This window comes from Pleurodeles waltl, chromosome 4_1 (genome assembly GCF_031143425.1).
Source record: "Pleurodeles waltl isolate 20211129_DDA chromosome 4_1, aPleWal1.hap1.20221129, whole genome shotgun sequence".
NCBI lineage: Eukaryota > Metazoa > Chordata > Amphibia > Caudata > Salamandridae > Pleurodeles > Pleurodeles waltl.
In genome coordinates, this window is record NC_090442.1 from 535,456,838 (window position 1) to 535,475,758 (window position 18,921).

The following is an 18,921-nucleotide window of genomic DNA, read 5'->3' on the forward strand; positions in this document are numbered from 1 at the left end:
CTCCACATTCAAAAGGACACAGGGAAGATAAGCACTCTTCCCCCAATTAAAATGAAAAGAAGACTTGCCTTTCAAGAAAAGGACAAGCAGCCACAAGCAAAGGTGGCAAGACAAACAACTCCGCCACCATCTCCACCACCATCAATGCACACATCACCGGTAGCCACTCCACCATTGATGCAATCCCCGACTCATACTGCAATGAGTCAAGATGATCCCGACGCATGGGACCTTTATGATGCTCCGGTATCAGATAACAGCCCAGACTGTTACCCTGAGAGATCGTCGCCACCTGAAGATAGTACATCCTACATGCAGGTGGTCTCAAGGGCAGCTGCTTTTCATAACGTCACCTGGCATGCAGAACCGATTGAGGATGACTTTTTGTTTAATACACTATCCTCCACTCATAGCCAATACCAAAGCTTACCTATGCTGCCTGGAATGCTCAAACACTCCAAACAAGTATTTCAGGATCCTGTGAAAGGCAGGGCAATAACTCCAAGGGTGGAGAAAAAGTACAAGCCACCGCCAACAGACCCTGTTTATATTACGCAGCAGTTAACACCAGACTCTGTGGTTGTCGGGGCAGCTCGCAAGAGAGCAAACTCTCACACCTCGGTAGACGCTCCACCTCCAGACAAAGAGAGTCGCAAATTTGACGCTGCGGGGAAAAGGGTTGCAGCACAAGCAGCAAACCAATGACGCATTGCCAACTCACAAGCACTTCTGGCAAGATATGATAGAGCTCATTGGGACGAAATGCAGCATTTTATAGAACACTTACCCAAAGAGTTCCAGAAAAGGGCACAACAAGTGGTGGAGGAAGGACAAAGTATCTAAAATAATCAGATACGGTCAGCTATGGATGCAGCAGATACAGCTGCAAGGACTGTAAATACTGCTGTAACAATAAGGAGACACGCATGGTTGCGTACGTCAGGATTCAAGCCGGAAATACAACAAGCCGTGCTGAATATGCCTTTTAGTGAACAGCAGTTGTTTGGGCCGGAGGTGGACACTGCTATTGAGAAACTTAAAAAACACACTGATACGGCAAAAGCCATGGGCGCGCTCTACTCCCCACAGAGCAGAGGCACATTTCACAAGACACAATTTAGGGGGGGGTTTCGAGGTCAACCCACAGAAGCCACAACCTCACAAGCAAGGCCCACTTATCAAAGCCAATATCAGCGGGGAAGTTTTCGGGGGCAATATAGAGGGGGACAATTCCAAAAAAATAGAGGGAAGTTCCAAAGTCCCAAAACTCCTCAAAACAAACAGTGACTTCCACGTCACAAATCCCCAACACAAAACACCTGTGGGGGGGAGACTAACCAAGTTCTACAAACATTGGGAGGAAATAACAACAGACACTTGGGTCCTAGCAATTATCCAGCATGGTTATTGCATAGAATTTCTCAAATTCCCTCCAACCGTCCCACCGAAAACACACAATATGTCAAAAGAACACATGGATCTTCTAGGACTAGAGGTCCAAGCATTGCTACAAAAAGGAGCAATAGAATTAGTACCAATTCAACAGAAAGGAACAGGAGTTTACTCTCTGTACTTTCTCATACCCAAAAAAGACAAAACTCTAAGACCTGTATTAGATCTCTGAACATTAAATACCTACATCAAATCAGATCACTTTCACATGGTGACATTACAGGACGTAATCCCACTGCTCAAGCTACAAGACTACGTGACAACACTAGACCTAAAGGATGCATATTTCCATATACCGATACATCCTTCACACAGAAAGTACTTAAGGTTTGTATTCCAAGGGGTACATTACCAATTCAAGGTGTTGCCATTCAGAATAACAACTGCGCCAAGAGTTTTTACAAAATGCCTGGCAGTCGTAGCTGCACATATCAGAAGGCAGCAAATACATGTGTTCCCGTACCTAGACGATTGGTTAATCAAAACCAACACGCTAGAACGGTGTTCACAACACACAAAGTATGTCATAGAAACCCTCCACAAACTAGGTTTCTTAGTCAACTACACAAAATCACACCTTCAGCCGTGTCAAACACAGCAATACTTAGGGGCGACAATCAACAGAGCAAAAGGGATTGCCACTCCAAGCCCACAAAGGGTACAGGCATTTCACAATGTAATACAGGCCATGTATCCAAAACAAAAAATACAAGTCAAAATGGTGATGAAACTCCTAGGCATGATGTCCTCATGCATAGCCATTGTCCCAAACGCAAGGTTGCACATGCGGACTTACAACAGTGCCTAGCATCACAATGGTCACAGGCACAGGGTCAACTTCTAGATCTAGTGTTGATAGACCGCCAAACATACACCTCGCTTCAATGATGGAACAATATAAATTTAAACCAAGGGCGGCCTTTCCAAGACCCAGTGCCACAATATGTAATAACGACAGATGCCTCCATGATAGGGTGGGGAGCACACCTCAATCAACACAGCATCCAGGGACAATGGGACACTCAGCAAAAACAGTTTCACTTAAATCACTTAGAACTACTGGCAGTATTTCTAGCGTTAAAGGCATTTTAACCCATAATAAGCCACAAACACATTCTTGTCAAAACAGACAACATGACAACAATGTATTACCTAAACAAACAGGGAGGGACACACTCAACACAGTTGTGTCACCTGGCACAGAGAATATGGCATTGGGCGATTCACAACCACATTCGCCTAATAGCACAATTTATTCCAGGGATTCAGAATCAGTTAGCAGACAATCTCTCTCGGGATCACCAACAGATCCACGAATGGGAGATTCACCCCCAAATACTGAACACTTACTTCCAAAGTTTGGGAACACCACAAATAGATCTATTTGCAACAAAGGAAAACGCAAAATGCCGAAACTTCGCATCCAGGTACCCACAAGATCAGTGTCAGGGCAATGCGTTATGGATGAGTTGGTCAGGGATATTTTCATATACGCTTTTCCCCCTCTCCCACTCCTTCCATATCTGGTAAACAAGTTGAGTCAAAACAAACTCAGACTCATACTAATAGCGCCAACTTGGGCAAGACAACCTTGGTACACAACACTACTAGACCTCTCAGTAGTGCCTCATGTCAAACTACCAAACAGACCAGATCTGTTAACTCAACACAAACAACAAATCAGACACCCAAATCCAGCATCGCTGAATCTAGCAATTTGGCTCCTGATTTCCTAGAGTTCGGACACTTAGACCTTACACAGGAATGTATGGAAGTCATAAAACAAGCTAGGAAACCTACCACTAGACATTGCTATGCAAATAAGTGGAAAAGATTTGTTTATTACTGCCATAGTAATCAAATTCAACCCTTACACGCATCTGCCAAAGACATCGTAAGATACTTACTACATTTGCAAAAGTCAAAGCTAGCTTTTTCTTCCATTAAGATACATCTTACCGCAATTTCAGCTTACCTGCAAATTACGCACTCAACTTCACTATTTAAGATACCAGTCATAGAAGCGTTTATGGAAGGCCTAAAGAGAATTATACCACCAAGAACACCACCAGTTCCTTCATGGAACCTCAACATTGTCTTAACACGACTCATGGGTCCACCTTTTGAGCCCATGCACTCTTGTGAGATGCAATACTTAACATGGAAAGTTGCATTTCTAATTGCCATCACATCTCTAAGAAGAGTAAGTGAGATTCAAGCATTTACCATACAAGAACCATTTATTCAGATACACAAGCATAAAGTAGTTCTACGGACAAATCCTAAATTGTTTACCAAAAGTCATATCACCGTTCCACTTGAATCAAACAGTAGAATTACCAGTGTTCTTCCCACAGCCAGATTCTGTAGCTGAAAGAGCACTACATACATTAGACATCAAAAGAGCGTTAATGTACTACATTGACAGAACAAAACAAATTCGGAAAACAAAACAATTATTTGTTGCTTTCCAAAAACCTCATGCAGGAAATCCAATTTCCAAACAAGGCATTGCTAGATGGATAGTTAAATGCATTCAAACATGCTATCTCAAAGCAAAAAGAGAACTGCCTATTACACCGAAGGCACACTCGACTAGAAAGAAAGGTGCTACCATGGCCTTTCTAGGAAATATTCCAATGACTGAAATATGTAAGGCAGCCACATGGTCTACGCCTCATACGTTTACCAAACACTACTGCGTGGATGCGTTAACAGCACAACAAGCCACAGTAGGCCAAGCAGTATTACGAACTTTGTTTCAAACAACTTCAACTCCTACAGGCTGAACCACCGCTTTTGGGGAGATAACTGCTTACTAGTCTATGCAAAGCATGTGTATCTGCAGCTACACATGCCATTGAACGGAAAATGTCACTTACCCAGTGTACATCTGTTCATGGCATGAGTCGCTGCAGATTCACATGCGCCCACCCACCTCCCCGGGAGCCTGTAGCCGTTTCGAAGTTGATCTTGAACATTTGCAAATTTGTAAATATAACACTTTAAACTACATTATGTACATACATATTCACTCCATTGCATGGGCACTATTACTATAATACACAACTCCTACCTCACCCTCTGCGGGGAAAACAATCTAAGATGGAGTCGACGCCCATGAGCAATGGAGCCGAAAGGGGAGGAGTCCCTCGATCTCGTGACTCGAAAAGACTTCTTTGAAGAAAAACAACTTGTAACACTCCGAGCCCAACACTAGATGGCGGGATGTGCAAAGCATGTGAATCTGCAGCAACTCATGCCACGAACAGATGTACACTGGGTAAGTGACATTTTCCATATATATATATATATATATGTGTGTGTGTGTTCACTGAAAAAAACTAAAGGTTACAAGGGCATTATAGTTAGGTTCAGATTTTACACTTATAAAACCTAGAAATTCAGAAGTTGCAGTTATCTCAAGTAACTATAACTCGAGTCCTTTTTTAAAATTCTATTACCTAACTTTAATGTTCCTGTGACCTGGGTGTGTGGGGAGTGTAAGTGTGTGTGTATGGTGGATGTGAGTGTGTGTGTGACTGGCTGTGTGGGTCTGTGAGTGAGTGGGTGTATGAGAAGTTGTGTGAATGCTGTGTAGGTCTGTGAGTGGGTAAGTAGTTTTGTGGGTCTGTGAGTGCTTGTGTTGGCGTGTAAGTGAGTGTGTGAGTCTGTGAATGAGTGTATGTTTTTTTTTTTTATTTTTTTTATTTATTTGGGCCGAATCCATGAGGATCTGGGTGGATCTGTGGATCCTCACAAAAAAAAAAATTGTGACACTTTGTTGCCCATGAGAGGTCCCTCACAGGCCCCTCCATTAGTCCCTGGGGTTCAGAGTACTTCTTCCTTGACCACTTCTATCACTTTTAGTTGTTAGTTTCCCTGCTGGGAACCAAGTCCTGATGAACAAAATGATATCCACAACTTTCCTCTCAGTATTCCTCTCTTTGCCAATCACGGTATTGCTGTTGGCACATGAATCTGCAAATCCAACTGGATCTGTGTCTCTAGACATACATACATCTTTTTACTTTGATAACTCCAAAACTACTGAACAGATTTATACCAAATTACAAAAAGCACTCTTATTGGACCAAGATCTAGTTTTCTGCCAAATTTGGTGTAAATTTGTTCAGTAGTTCGAGCTGTAGTTGTGTTTAAAATCCCTATGAGAAATTGCATAGACCCCTGCCCCTTTCCTGGACCCCTGCTTGACAGATCACCCCCAAAATATTCCAGAGAGCGGCAGAAGTGTTTGAAACCCTAGTACTAAAAATTTCCCGAAGATTCGTCGGACGGCACCAAAGTTACTAGCCAAACCAAGAAAGCTTATTTCTATGGAAGCTAGGTTATAACTATAACTACCTACTGATGACCCCCAGTAGAATAAATGTATATATATATCTATACAGAGAGAGAGAGAGAGAAAGATATTTATAGAGAGAGAGAGAGATAAACATAATGCTATAGGTTTGATAGTAAGTAAAAATAACGTTATTATTGAGTGCTCTGTCATTTGTTATTGTTTACTTTAAAACCCTTCTTTTTTTAATAACTACAGCAATGGTTCTTAACCTGTAGTCCAGTGACCTGTTGGGGGTGTGCCAAACCTACTCAGGTGGTCTGCGACTGTGTGGAAAATGAAATATTATCAACAGATTATATAGTGAATATACAGAAAGCAGCAAACTTTAAAACTAAACATTTTAAAATGCCCTGTACATGTGAAGAAATGTATTCTCCTCAGACTGATTCATTGAAGCAGTGAAAGTGCATCAAACAGAATTTAGAATGGACCTTCCCATTAAAATTAATGGTTTTATATTTTTTATATTTGTTAATTAAATAAAATATTCAAACGTGCATATTTGTTGGATTAATTCTTGTTTTTGTATTTGTTGTGTATTGTTTTGTGGTTCAGATCTTCAGAAATGCTTAGGCCAGGATCCCTGGCTTCCAGTAATGACTCAGTGGGGTTGCCGGATTCTAATAATAATTAAGTGGGGGTTCCCAGGTTCCAGCAATGAATAAGTGGGAGGTCCAGAAAAGTATAAAGATCGAGAATCACTGAATTACAATATTCTGAAATTAGAAGTTAAGAACTTACTATGACATATATAGTTGCCTAATGAACACACTGTGATGCACAAAAAATGACATCACTCCAAATCTACTCTCAGGCATATGAAGGATCATGCTACGGATGAAATTATCCTCATGAGGTCACTCTGATTTCTCCCTTGTCCTCTCTCAAAGTGTGGTAGAATAATTTGTTTGATTGTTCCGGTAGAACTTTGGTTATGTCTAAAATGTTGTTTCTGGTTGAAACTGGTACTGCCCAAACCAAGTTATAGAATTAAAATATCCTTATCATTGCATATTCTTATTTTCTATATTATCCCTTTGGGCATCAAGAAGAAAAAATGAACATCTAATAAACTTTTCTGGAGTGAAAATGTTTATCCATAAATCCTTATCCTATAAATGTTTATCCCTTATCAATTTCTACACAGTGTTCATGGATAGAAAGTTAATTTATATTTTTATAGAAACTATTTATTTTCGATCCATTTTATGTGATGACTTGTATGTGTACAATAGATGTGCATTGACAGTTCAAATCTCTCATTTTAACCTTTACTCTTCAGATGCATCCGATTGGGACTCAACTAGCACCTCACCTAAACATAATAAATGTTTTCAAGTCTCCAAGCACGATGAATCTTCTCACCCTGATTTGTCACCCTTTCCATCCTGCAAAAAGGAAAATAAACCCATGGAGACAGCTTATACAGAAAGTCCAACTCGTCCTTCAACAGCTGCAGACATTCCAGATGCTCTTACTGGGTCGTCTCAATCAGCGAATCAACAAAGGCCAGAAAATAAAGAGTGTTCTCTAGAAAAACACAGTGCATTACTTAAACACAACAAACCCTTACCACCTAGTCATAGACCTGACCAAGGTAATTGATGCAATTTATTTTAGTATTCGTTGTAATGACTTTAGAGTATGTGTTTGTTTCTCTTAGTTGTCACTTCCATTGTTTGTTACACATGAGTAGTTTAGTTTGATTATAAGTAATGGAGCATCTGAAATTGTAAATTTATATTTTTCTGAATGTTGAGGATCAGAAAAAAATTGCATTTGGGCATTTTCCTTTTTTGGTTTGAATAGCTGTGAGATGAAAGTAGCTCCACAATTTCCCTGTATGCATTTTTATTAAACTTTACAAAAGTATGACAAGTACAAGTAAAACCTGCTTATAACAAAGATCATATATGTCATACAGTAGTTTGGATACATTCAGTTAATTGTTACATCAACAGTTTTAAATACAGTAGGAAATACTTTAGAGATCACGAGGGTCCGTGCAACCAGAATTAAGATGCACCTCTTCTATTAATACAGGGCAAATGTAATAAACAAGAAAGAAGAGTACCAACTGTTTAATTTATTTGTGAAACAAGAAAGGCAACTTTTAGCTGGCTGTAAGGAATCCTGTAGGAGAGGGGACTACTTTGTGTAGCACAAAGTGTTGTAGATATGCAATAGGCATGTGTTGTGGGAGGAGGAAAAGGAGTAGAGAATGTTAACTTATCTGGAATCTACCAGGGGTGATTTTCCACAGGAGATAGCCCCTGATTGGATCTTAAAGACAATTGACTATTTAGTGGGGATACAATAGTGTGTTGGTTGGAGGGCTTTATGTTGGTGTTCAGCAGCAGTTGATGAGCTAACTGCTGAGATGGTGACTGTCTCCTTCTAGGGTGGGTAAAGTGTTGTCTCTGGGTGTCTCCCACAGGTAGCCCAGTATCCATCCCAATTACTAGCTATTAGTTGCGCACAAAGGGCCTCTGTTCTCCCTGTGAAGGGCTTTGCTTCCTGCCTGGGCCCACCTCAGAACCACTTGCCACCAAGTTGTTAGTAAGCTTGGCATTTTAGCTTTCCATCATGAAGTAGTGCTTAGCCAAGAGCAGACCTAAATCCAGAAACTCATTTGCGGCTTTGCAATTCCTTGGGTGGTTAAATAAACCTAGAGCACATGCCTCCCAGGAGAGCAGTGCAGTAAGCTTGTACAAGCTGCTAAAGCTTGCATATCATCTCCCAAAAAATGGTAACTCCACAACATGTAATTCTGTATTGCACAGCGTGGTTAGGTGGCCATGGTATTTAAAAAAAAAAATGTTATTTTCACAGGGGAAGGATATGCTCTACGTAGGGTAAAGAATTGAATTGATTTAAATCTGGCATTTTGAGAAATAGTGTTTGGTTATTTTAGTACCCTGTCCATTCTCTCAAATTGACTGACATAAGCAGCACCCTGTACAGCCCGCTCACACAGTCTCCCAGACTCTATTGTGTATAATGTTTGAGTGAGTGAAGGTATTGCTGGCTCCGTGTCAGAGATTGGCCTCCTAGTCGTGAGTGTGCGAAGTGTTAGGACGTACTTAGGAACTGTCCTTTGTGTAATGTGCATTGGTGTTGGACTGATTAGAAGGGTAACAGTTGTCTATCCTGGAATGTCGAAGAGGCGTTGATGTCTCGGAAGGTCCAAGAATGTTATATTTGAGTGTAAGGGGCCAGGCATTTTGTTAACAGCCCGCTATGTGTCATACTTTGGTGCATCACCAACACCAGTTGAGGGGAAAGAGGACTAGGTTTTGTCACCAGTAGTATCAAGTTGTGAACTTCAGTCAGGAGCATAGTTCTAGAGCTACTCTTGACAGCCAGCAGGACAGCACTGAAGTTGGGCTGCTGAATATTAGCCTTCGAAGTTAGGTGCTCCCAGACTACCCTAGTCCACTGGTAATTACAGGGTAGCCACGGCCACCCTACAATACTCGCCTGACCATATAGTATCCCCCAAAAGAGTATTCTAGTCTTGAAAAAAATGTTGAGCGAGATAGGTTGGAATATTTTCAAAATTTTTGATGTCTTGGCAGCCTCACCGTTTTAGAGATGGAAACTGTTCTCATGACAGATAGAGGGAGTATCCTCCAAAAATCCATATGTTTAACGGAGCTTACAACCCTGATGAGATTACCCTCCAAGAAGCCTCTCTCCGAGGGATAGATGTTTATGCCAAAGTAAGAATGTTTTGAATTAGAGTGTCTCCCAATTTTATCATGAGGGTGTGTGTGTTCTAGTGTAAGTGGAATGAACATGACTAACCTGTATTGGCAAAGAGACCAGTGTCCTAAAACCGTCCAAGGTCTCCCTGATGTTGGCAAGACTCAGGAGAACATTGTCTGCAAATAGCGAGACTCCACAGAGTATGTGATTGTATAGCAGAAGAGGCACTTTTATAGTACATTAAGAGGAATTTAAAGTTATAGTAAAATCAGTATGCAGCCTACCATAATCTCCTAATTGTTTGGTGTATTATGATTCATCCCAGAATGTAATACAATAATTCAGGAATGACATATCGGGGAGAACAGATACTCAACCTGCTGTGTCTTCAATTTGAAAGATTGTATATCCATATTGAACAACTGGCAACTCAAAGCTGTTATACTAGATGCTAAAGAGCTTGTCATTGAGAAGGTCAGTGACAATGGCAAGCCATCCTTAGAAGGAAATGGCAACACACTAGCCCCAGAGACGCTGTAAGTAAAACTATATCAGTATCTATAATTGGCTTTCCACCTGCCTATCATTGGTTTATTCTCGAGCCTTGCCTATACAGAAGAACTCACCATTAGCCACAGTCCTACCTAGGTCATTCAAATTACAAGTTAAAATGTGTGTTAAGTGTCCCACATTAGAGTTTAGCATTGCTTCTCCTAGCTTCAAGCTAGATGTTTATTTAGAGATTATAACTGCAGTTGCAAATGCCATACAACTCACTCATTGTCTGTAGGTACATTAGCAGCTCACTTGATTGAACTTATTGGACACTTTACACTCATTGTCTTGGTATTGACAACGAAGGTGCCAAACACAAATTGCTTACAATATACATACTTTTGCTTCAGACTTTATCAAGTCTTGGCTGAGCCGGTAGAGTGTTCATCTCTCACCTAATGATGTTGGCTGTGTATGTTTCTTTCTGCTTGCACTTGAGTAGTTGAATTAAACAACATGCGGAGCTACTTTACAGTGATAACCCTTTGTGTCTGCTCCTGCAGCCTCCCAACTGTTTATATAGCTCTGATCCTTCTATGTTCTCCCACTCTCCATCCTTTCCCTGTGTGCTTCTCGTTTTCCCTGCCCATCACCCTCTCATATCTTCCTCTTCTGCTATCCTTCCTTGTGCTCTCATTGTCTTACCCCACCCACCCCCTCACACACTTTCATTGCTCTCATCGCCTGCTCATAATTACTGCTGGGACCAAGTATTTTTATTTCATTTGAAAGAAACTAAACACAAGCTATACTAAAGTCTTCCTTCAATAATATTCCTCCTTTAGTTTATATTCAAAAAGATGATCTGGGACCATATTATGTGTACGACGCACTTTCCCTGTTTGCGCCAGGGCACACCTTTCAAAACGGGGACAGTGAGCCATATCAGAAGTAATGGGCTGCCCCCAGGGCAGTGCATTCAAATGAAATACGGAGCAGCTCCTTTAACGCCTCTCTGTATTTCAGAGTGCAGGCAGCATGCCGTCTGCACTTTGAAGAGAGGCGAGAGATCCCCTTGTAGGGGGTACAGTAAATGACTGCACCCATCTACATGGGGATGTCTGAGATGTCCATAGGACCTGCTTCAGGAGGGCTGATTTTAAGCGCATTTAAAGTGCACCACATTTTTGTGGTGCACTTTCAATGCTCTTCTTAAGGGCAAGTTTGGCGCTCTGACACATTCATAATAAGGCGCGGTGCAAAGTAATTTTCACATTTCCATTTAGCCATGCCCCCATGCAAATGAAGTAACACCCTCTCATATTGGCACTGGCGCACATGTAGGTGCTATTAGTATTACAGAAGGGTATGCACAAGTGTCTGCGACCCCTTCTGTGATGCCGTTGTGCATCAGGACCGCACAAATGTCCTTTGTGCCCCCAGGGCACAATGTATAGTATAACCACAACTGGCAAGAAAGCCTTCATTACAATACTTCCTTTATTTCTGTGTAAGAAACACAATAAGGGCTATAGCAAGGCCCCCCTTGCCATTCAATGTTTGTGTGAAATAAAAACAGAAATGAATGAAAGTTAAGGGTGCCTTCTGTGCTTACACTACATGTTAAACCGTGACCTTTTTGCTTTGTCAGTGCTCCCTAAGCAGGAAATTGTTTGCAGTGTTGGATAGAAGAACAAATAAAATAAACTGTCTATGTCTTAATTCAAATATTAAAGTTAAAGAGCCAAAACCGATCATTTGAACAGGGAGCATACCACACCCTGCTCCCCCTGTTGACCATCCAAATGGTACCGTAACGTGCATGTCATGCTTTGCTCAATTTGCACTATTGACGCCCTACAGGCCATTCTCGTCATTGTACAGCTGTATTTCTTATGGGTGGTTATGGTACCAGAAATTGCCTTATATGGCACATTTCAGTGCATTGGTCCTACTGGTTCCAAGGCTTATGCCTGCTGGTTTCAGAGTTCCCATTCTACTTCAGCTGGCTCCACTGCCATTTGTAGAGTGCTTGTGCAGATTGGTCAACAATCATGGCAGCAGAAGATTAGTGGAGTGGGGTGGGGTGTAAGGAGATTCCGCGAAAATGAAAAATATTAATAGTTTTCGCCAGGGCAGCAGAGGAATGTACTTACCTGCCCCGACAGGCATACAGCCTGACCTATTCGAATATGTCTGTTGGAGAAACAAAACACTTCCCTCTAACACCAGTACTTCACCATGGATGGCTTCATTAAATTCATAACCAACCATTCCTCTTCCTTGGCAATTTAATGTACAGTTAAGTTTGGATCCTACATTCTTTAGCATAGTGTCAAAATTAATTCATTGGTCAGCTGCCAGTTTGCTGCAGTCTACCACAGTGGGCTATTGTAAAGCAAAGGTGCAGTTTTCCTGTGTGAAACTGTAAACCTATGGAAATACTGTATTTGCAAAATGTGCTGCTTTAGATCAGACTGTACTCACTATTACCCTGTAGTGTTGTTTGAAATAGAGCATTATCTAAGAAATGCTTTCGGTTTCAAGGTGACTTGAGGTAGAGCCTCCTTAAATCTGCAGTTTGCCACGGCACAGAGTCCAATGCAGATATTTTTATAAATTTTTGCTGCTGTGGGTTTGGTGATGTGTTCAAGTGCTCTGTGAATGACTTTCAAGAAGAAGACTCATCACCCCCCAACAAGACCTAGAGACAGGAGAAGAATAGGATGATGCGTGGAACACTTTTAGGCTAATCCACAAGATGAGTAACCATTAGACTCTTTTGCTCTAAGGCATCTCTGCCTAGTGAGACTTCCACATACCATGCAGTCCTCTTAAGGGCTGCCTAACAACATAATGTTCCTGTACAAATTTAGGAACAAGATGAAGACTTCCTCATTAAAACACACCATTCTAATATGGAAAAACCTAACCAACATTTACAGATGTTCAAGACTATTCAAAACTGTACTGATACCTTTAAAGACCTGGTTAGTGCAAGTGTGGTTATGCCTTGGGTGTAAATGAATTTTTGACTTCCCCCTTCAAGCTTATCTCTTTAGCTGGTCGGTAAGTTCCTCTCCCACATTCTCTTGTGGTGCACATTACTAGGAGTAGTCCTTATATGCAGTGTACAGGGGGACAATCTGCCCTTGGAAAAGAAAGTAAAAAGATTAATGCTGCCAGAAAAAGTGTGCAGGTAGTACAGCAGCAAAATCACGTTACCAGCTCCTTAATTCTCTTCAAGGGCTTCTGCAGGAAGAAATGGAGGAACTGTTGCAGAATTGCCTGAACCACGTTTAAAGGGGTGCAGGAGGTTGTGCAAGAGGGAAAGATAATTTAAGACACCAGCTTTTCATGTGCACTTGGATGTGGCATATACAGGCTCCAGCCAAACTGAAATATCCTGGTATTTTAAGCATGGTTGCACAATTCTGGGTTTTTACCAGAGGTCCAACAATATTTTGACTTGCTTTTTGGTATGAAACTCACGGGCCTCCTGTGGTTCAGATGCTAGAAAAAACATAATCGTGCACCAACACAGCTAAGGTCATGAGTGTGCTCCAGCAGCAACAATAAAGACCCACTATTCACAAACATACCCATCAGACACAAAGTTGCACAGACAGCCTGCTTCAGTCATACCAGCCACAACATTCTTTTCAAATTGATAATCAGTTCAATCCAGAAATTACACCCGAAAAAAACTTTGGTGGAAATGGCCTTTCCATGGCCATAGGTGCCCAACGAAGAGGAACCGCTGGTGCCAAGTACTAACATTCTTCACTGACCATGCAAAACGTGTCAGGGATGAACTCTGGCATTACCACCCACAATTGAAGCACATCCTCTCATGTCACTGGGTCCTCACCACCATTAACTACAGATATTCCCTACAATTCCATGCAGTTCGTTAAAATCACCACCACAATATCTTAAAGGCAACTTATATGTTCCATTATTGTTGGGGACTTGGCGGCTTTACTAACCAAAGTGGCAAGGGAGACAATACATCAGCAAAGAAAATTGGGGGTGTTCTCATTTCATAGTCTTATTCAAGACAGACAAGACTATGCAGGCTATCCTTTACTTATAGTTACTCAGTTGGTAAATCACATCCATCTGTTTTAGAATGACCACTCTTCAAGATGCCATCCCTGTATTGCAGGAGGGAGACTACATGGCAAAATTCAACCACAAGGATGCCTACTTCCATATCCTAATAAATCTATTGCATCAACAGTACCTACTCTTATAGTAAATGGAATACAGTACAGGTGCAAAGGTACCATTTTGCATCTTCACGTCCCTTTGAGTATTTGCCAGATTTCCTGCCAGCCAAATGCTTGTCTTTCCTTACTTAAATAATTGGCTGTAAAAGGTGATCACTCTTCATTAATTTACCTTCACAATCAGTGTAAAAAATCCACTTGCATACTCAACAGATCCTAACCTTTGTACTAGCTATACTTCATTCAGTCATCTACCCAATAGAGGAACAAGTGAAAATGTTTGCGATTGCTTCCTTGTTACCATGTGTCGCATCCTCTGGAAGTGAGGATCATTGTGAAACTGTTGGGAATTATGATGTCATGCACTGCATTAGCACACATGCTCAGTAATACATGCATCTAAAGCAAGAGTATTGAACTAAACAAAGATCACAAGCAATTGGAGACTGGTAGCCTCACCAGTTGCAGTGGTGGAATAGGTCACACCGTTTACTTGGCAGAATTTTTCCAGGCCTCAGTCACATGCCCATCACCACAGACACGTTCCCTCACAGAGTTGGAGGGCAAATTTACAATTCATGGTCTGTTTTCCCCTCGAAAGCATCATCGTTACGTCAGTGTGTTGAAATTAATGCTGGTCCAGTTAGATCGCAGAGCTCTTATGCTGTACAACAATATGGTCTTGTTTCATCTAACCAGCACCTTAGACCTTGATCTTGCTGGTATGCTGCTTGTCAATGCGGGGCAATCCTAACATTTTTAAAGGTTTTTCAAATTGTAAAAGTGTTACACCGTTTAATGCTGGGTCGGAATTTGTTGAATCTGTTTACCTACTCGTGCTGCTACTTTTGCTGCTAGCCATCAGAACTTAATGGGCAGACCCTGGGGGAATACAGGGAATTATTATTCATGGCACTATCGCGCTTTAGGCATTACCGCTAGAGAAGCCATTTTGGTAGGCCACCCTAGCTCTTTTTTATATCACCACCCATATAATGACAACCGTGGCATGGGCACGATAAAGACAAGCCAGCCTGCACCGGTCCGTGTCCAACCGGGACCAAGGGCCAGGATCCTTGCCTCTTCAGCTCAGAAAATCATCATATCCATACCTGCTCAACTACAGAGATTTCAGGTCAGTGTGGACAGTGACTGCCTACATGCCTTAGACCCTAACATGCCAAACGTGGTATGTAAGACCTATGTTTTTCGCCTTCAGCTGGTCCCAAAACAGTCTAGAGAAACTAAAGAACAGACAAGCTTATGCCTGTCCTTCATTAACTGCAGATCATTGGTTTGTCACAAGCTGGATGTTTTCTCCCTGATTTAGGAGAACAGCCCAGGCACCCTGTTTGTGATGGAAATCTGGCTACACAAGGGCTCTGAGCCTGACATAGTTCATGCCAGTACCCAGGATACCATATCTTCCGGCAAGACTATCTAAACAAAGGAGGTGGGGGTGTCACCATTATCCTAAAAGACAATCTTAGGGGGTGTTTTCACCCCCTCCTTCATCCAGGATAGGTAAAGCCTCTCCTTTGCCATCTCTCACTCCAACTTCACCTTCTCTGGGGTCCTACTTTACAGGCCACTCACCCCTCCCCACCTCTCGCCCCTCCTCCAATTTTCTCCCTGACACATTGGCAGATATGGCCCTTAATAAAACCAGTTTCTCCCTGCTGAGAGACTTAAACATCCACACTGAGGATTGGACTGTGTGCACTTTCAACAGCCTTCCCCAGGGCACTTTCCCTCCTTACATTTTGAACAGAAGATTAATGGCCCTACCCATGAGAAGGGGCATGCTATACTAATTTTCCAAATTCTGAAGTCCGTCATAGAGGTGAAGGTAGACTCTCCACCCCTAGAACAGTCAGTCTCTCACTGAAATGCACTAGCATCCTTCTTCTCTAAAAGAGCTTAGACATCTACTCATTTTTCCCTGACAAAACAAGAGAGACTGAGTTCTTCTCGGTTAAACAGCCCCAGGTTGCCAAGAACAAAGATTCTCGGCCTTCACCGCTATCACTCACAACCAATGTCTGCCATTATTTAGCCAAGTGAAGTCAGGCTCTCTACTTGATCCAGCTCCCCTTTGCATCCAAGAACAAGGCTCTGTGAGCATTTTCCCTGTCCTGTTAGAACTATTGTATCAGTCACTATCCTCCGGTTTAGTCCACCTGGAATGAAATCATGCAGTGGTAAAGCCGCTGCTGAAAAAGCCAAACCTAGACCCTTTGTGTTTGGCATGTTATAGACCTATCTCCCTACTGATAGGTGTATCCAGACTCCTGGAGAAACATTATAGTCAACACTTCACCCTCTTTCTGAAGTCTAACAATCTCCTCCACTCCACCCAGACGGGTTTTAGACTGTAGCACAGCACAGAGACGGCTCTGCTTGCCGTAATAGAACAACTCAAGCAATGTCTGGACCAGGGAGGCTCAGCAGCAGTCATCTTTATAAATCCAAGTGGTGCTTTTGACACAGTGAACCACGCAACACTTACCTAGAGGCTCTCGGGTGCGGATAAATGAGTGCCACTAAAATGGTTAATGCCCTTCCTTGAAGGCAGAACCTTCCAAGTACTGGACCAAACGTGCTTCTCAGACAGCCCTGATATGCAGAATACCACAGGGCTCCACATTAAGCCCTACCCTTTTTATCCTTTACAAGCATCCTTTAGCAGAGCTTGTCCAATCTTTTGGTCTGACTATAGTTTCCTAAGCAGACAATACACATCTAGTCGTCTCCATCGCCCTGGAACACAGCTCCAACTGTAAACAACTTGTTCCCTGCTTAAAGGAGTTAACCAACTGAAGTTACACGGAGACAAGACAGAGCTCAAGTGGGAGTTAATCCCTAGGCCAGAATGCATTGGGACCACACCAAGCCTGAAAAACAAAATAAAACATTTGGGTGTCTGTTTAGATGACACACTTTCCATGGAATCCCAGGCCAATACACTCTTGAATACTCAGACTACTAAGCAAAGTGTTAGACCTTCTACCCCCTGTCACGGACACGCATCTTTCAGGCCTTGATCATTTCCCAGCTGGACTGTGGGAAATTCCCTATATCTAGCATCCCCACACCATGCCAGAAGAAGGTTACAGACCATCCAAAAGGTGTTCGCCTGCCTCCCTCAAAATTCCATGGCACCTGTCCACAAGGAGGGCCTTGGCTGATATTTGTTGGCTCCCCATAGAACAGCCGCTGTGGTTCAAATCTCTTTACATCACACATAGGACCTTCCACAGAAACAGACCTCAAATACTATGCACTCTCATCGAGCTTTATAATCCTGGAAGGTCCCTAAGATCCGCCACCTCCCTCCTCGCTGCAACACCAAGAATCCACAGATCGAGGTGGGCTGGTTGCTCTTAAGTAGCTAGCTCCTAAATTGTGGAATTCCCTGCCACTTGAACTGTGCCAAATAGAACCCAAATCTTCCTTCATAAAGCCTCTGAAGACATGGCTAGTTGTCAAATAGGTATCTCTAGTCTGCTCTCGGGAGGGTCATTTATAACGATCTGCAGGTTTGGATTAGCTCTGCAAAGCCTCTGGATAGCCATGCGCTCCACAAATTGGATACATTAGATTAGACAGACAATATGACTGCTAGGTACTACATTCAGAATAGTTAGGCATAGATTACCTGCAACTGTCCACAATGGCTCAATCAATCTGACATTGATTGCACAAGCATTATATAAACATGCTGGGAGTGTACTTTTCGATATCCTTCTGAACCAGCACTTTCACTGTTGATCGACCCTATTGGTAGTATTATTTGGCACTTTGGAAAATGCAAATTGGCAGAGCTTTACATAAAGGTATTAATTTTACCAGTCTCTGAATAATACACTGTGTATAAATGTCTAGATTTATTCATGATACCCGTCTCCCAGGGATCCCATGCATACTGCACAAAATGCACTAAACACTACTGATGCTCATTTTTTGTCCGCCACCTTGGCACACACATTGACCACGGTACTCTCCTATCCTGGAGCTGTCCATACAGCAACACCACTGGCTGCCATTCTGCCTTAACTTGCCCAGTCAGCATCATTGCTAACTAGTTCATCCTTATCACAAGTCCTTCACCCTAGAAATTTGGCATCAGAATATAAGCAGACTCTGAAGGAAGTGAGATAGTCTGCTTATAGAGCATGTTATGCAGGTAAAGGTACCTGTTCAAGACAGTGTCTACTATTGTTACACTTGTCGAAAGCTGGTTTATGCTTAAACCTCTGTGTCCAGTGAGTTGCCATTGCTGCATACTTTCAAAATAGAGAGCATCATTATGTTCTTCATATTCCCATCTGTTTTGCTTCACTGCTGACCGAGCTGAAATACACACACACTGAAAAGAATCTCTGATCTGCAACTCTTAGTCTAGATAATACATTTATTAAATCACTCTGCAAGGCTCGAAAAAGAAAGGTCAATACAACCGAAAGTGCACGTTCAAAAATGTGCGCAATAATAATATGAAACATGTACAAAGAATCTTCAATCTATAAATAGCAGATATATATGTAAAGACACACACACACACATATATATATATATATATATGTTCGGTGGCATGTGTAGCTGCAGATACACATGATGTGCATTATCCTGCCATCTAGTGTTGGGCTCAGAGTGTTACAAGTTGTT

At 42.1% G+C, this 18,921-nt stretch overlaps 1 protein-coding gene across 14 annotated transcripts in view; it reads left to right on the plus strand.

Moving 5' to 3' along the window:
- ANKRD26 (ankyrin repeat domain containing 26) overlaps positions 1-18,921 on the plus strand; it is an 829,339-nt gene that overhangs the window by 239,455 nt on the left and 570,963 nt on the right. For all 14 annotated transcript variants that reach the window (XM_069228894.1, XM_069228896.1, XM_069228898.1 and 11 more), the window contains one exon: positions 7,101-7,415. In XM_069228894.1, the coding sequence (XP_069084995.1) occupies positions 7,101-7,415 (315 nt within the window). The remainder of the gene's footprint in view (positions 1-7,100; positions 7,416-18,921) is intronic.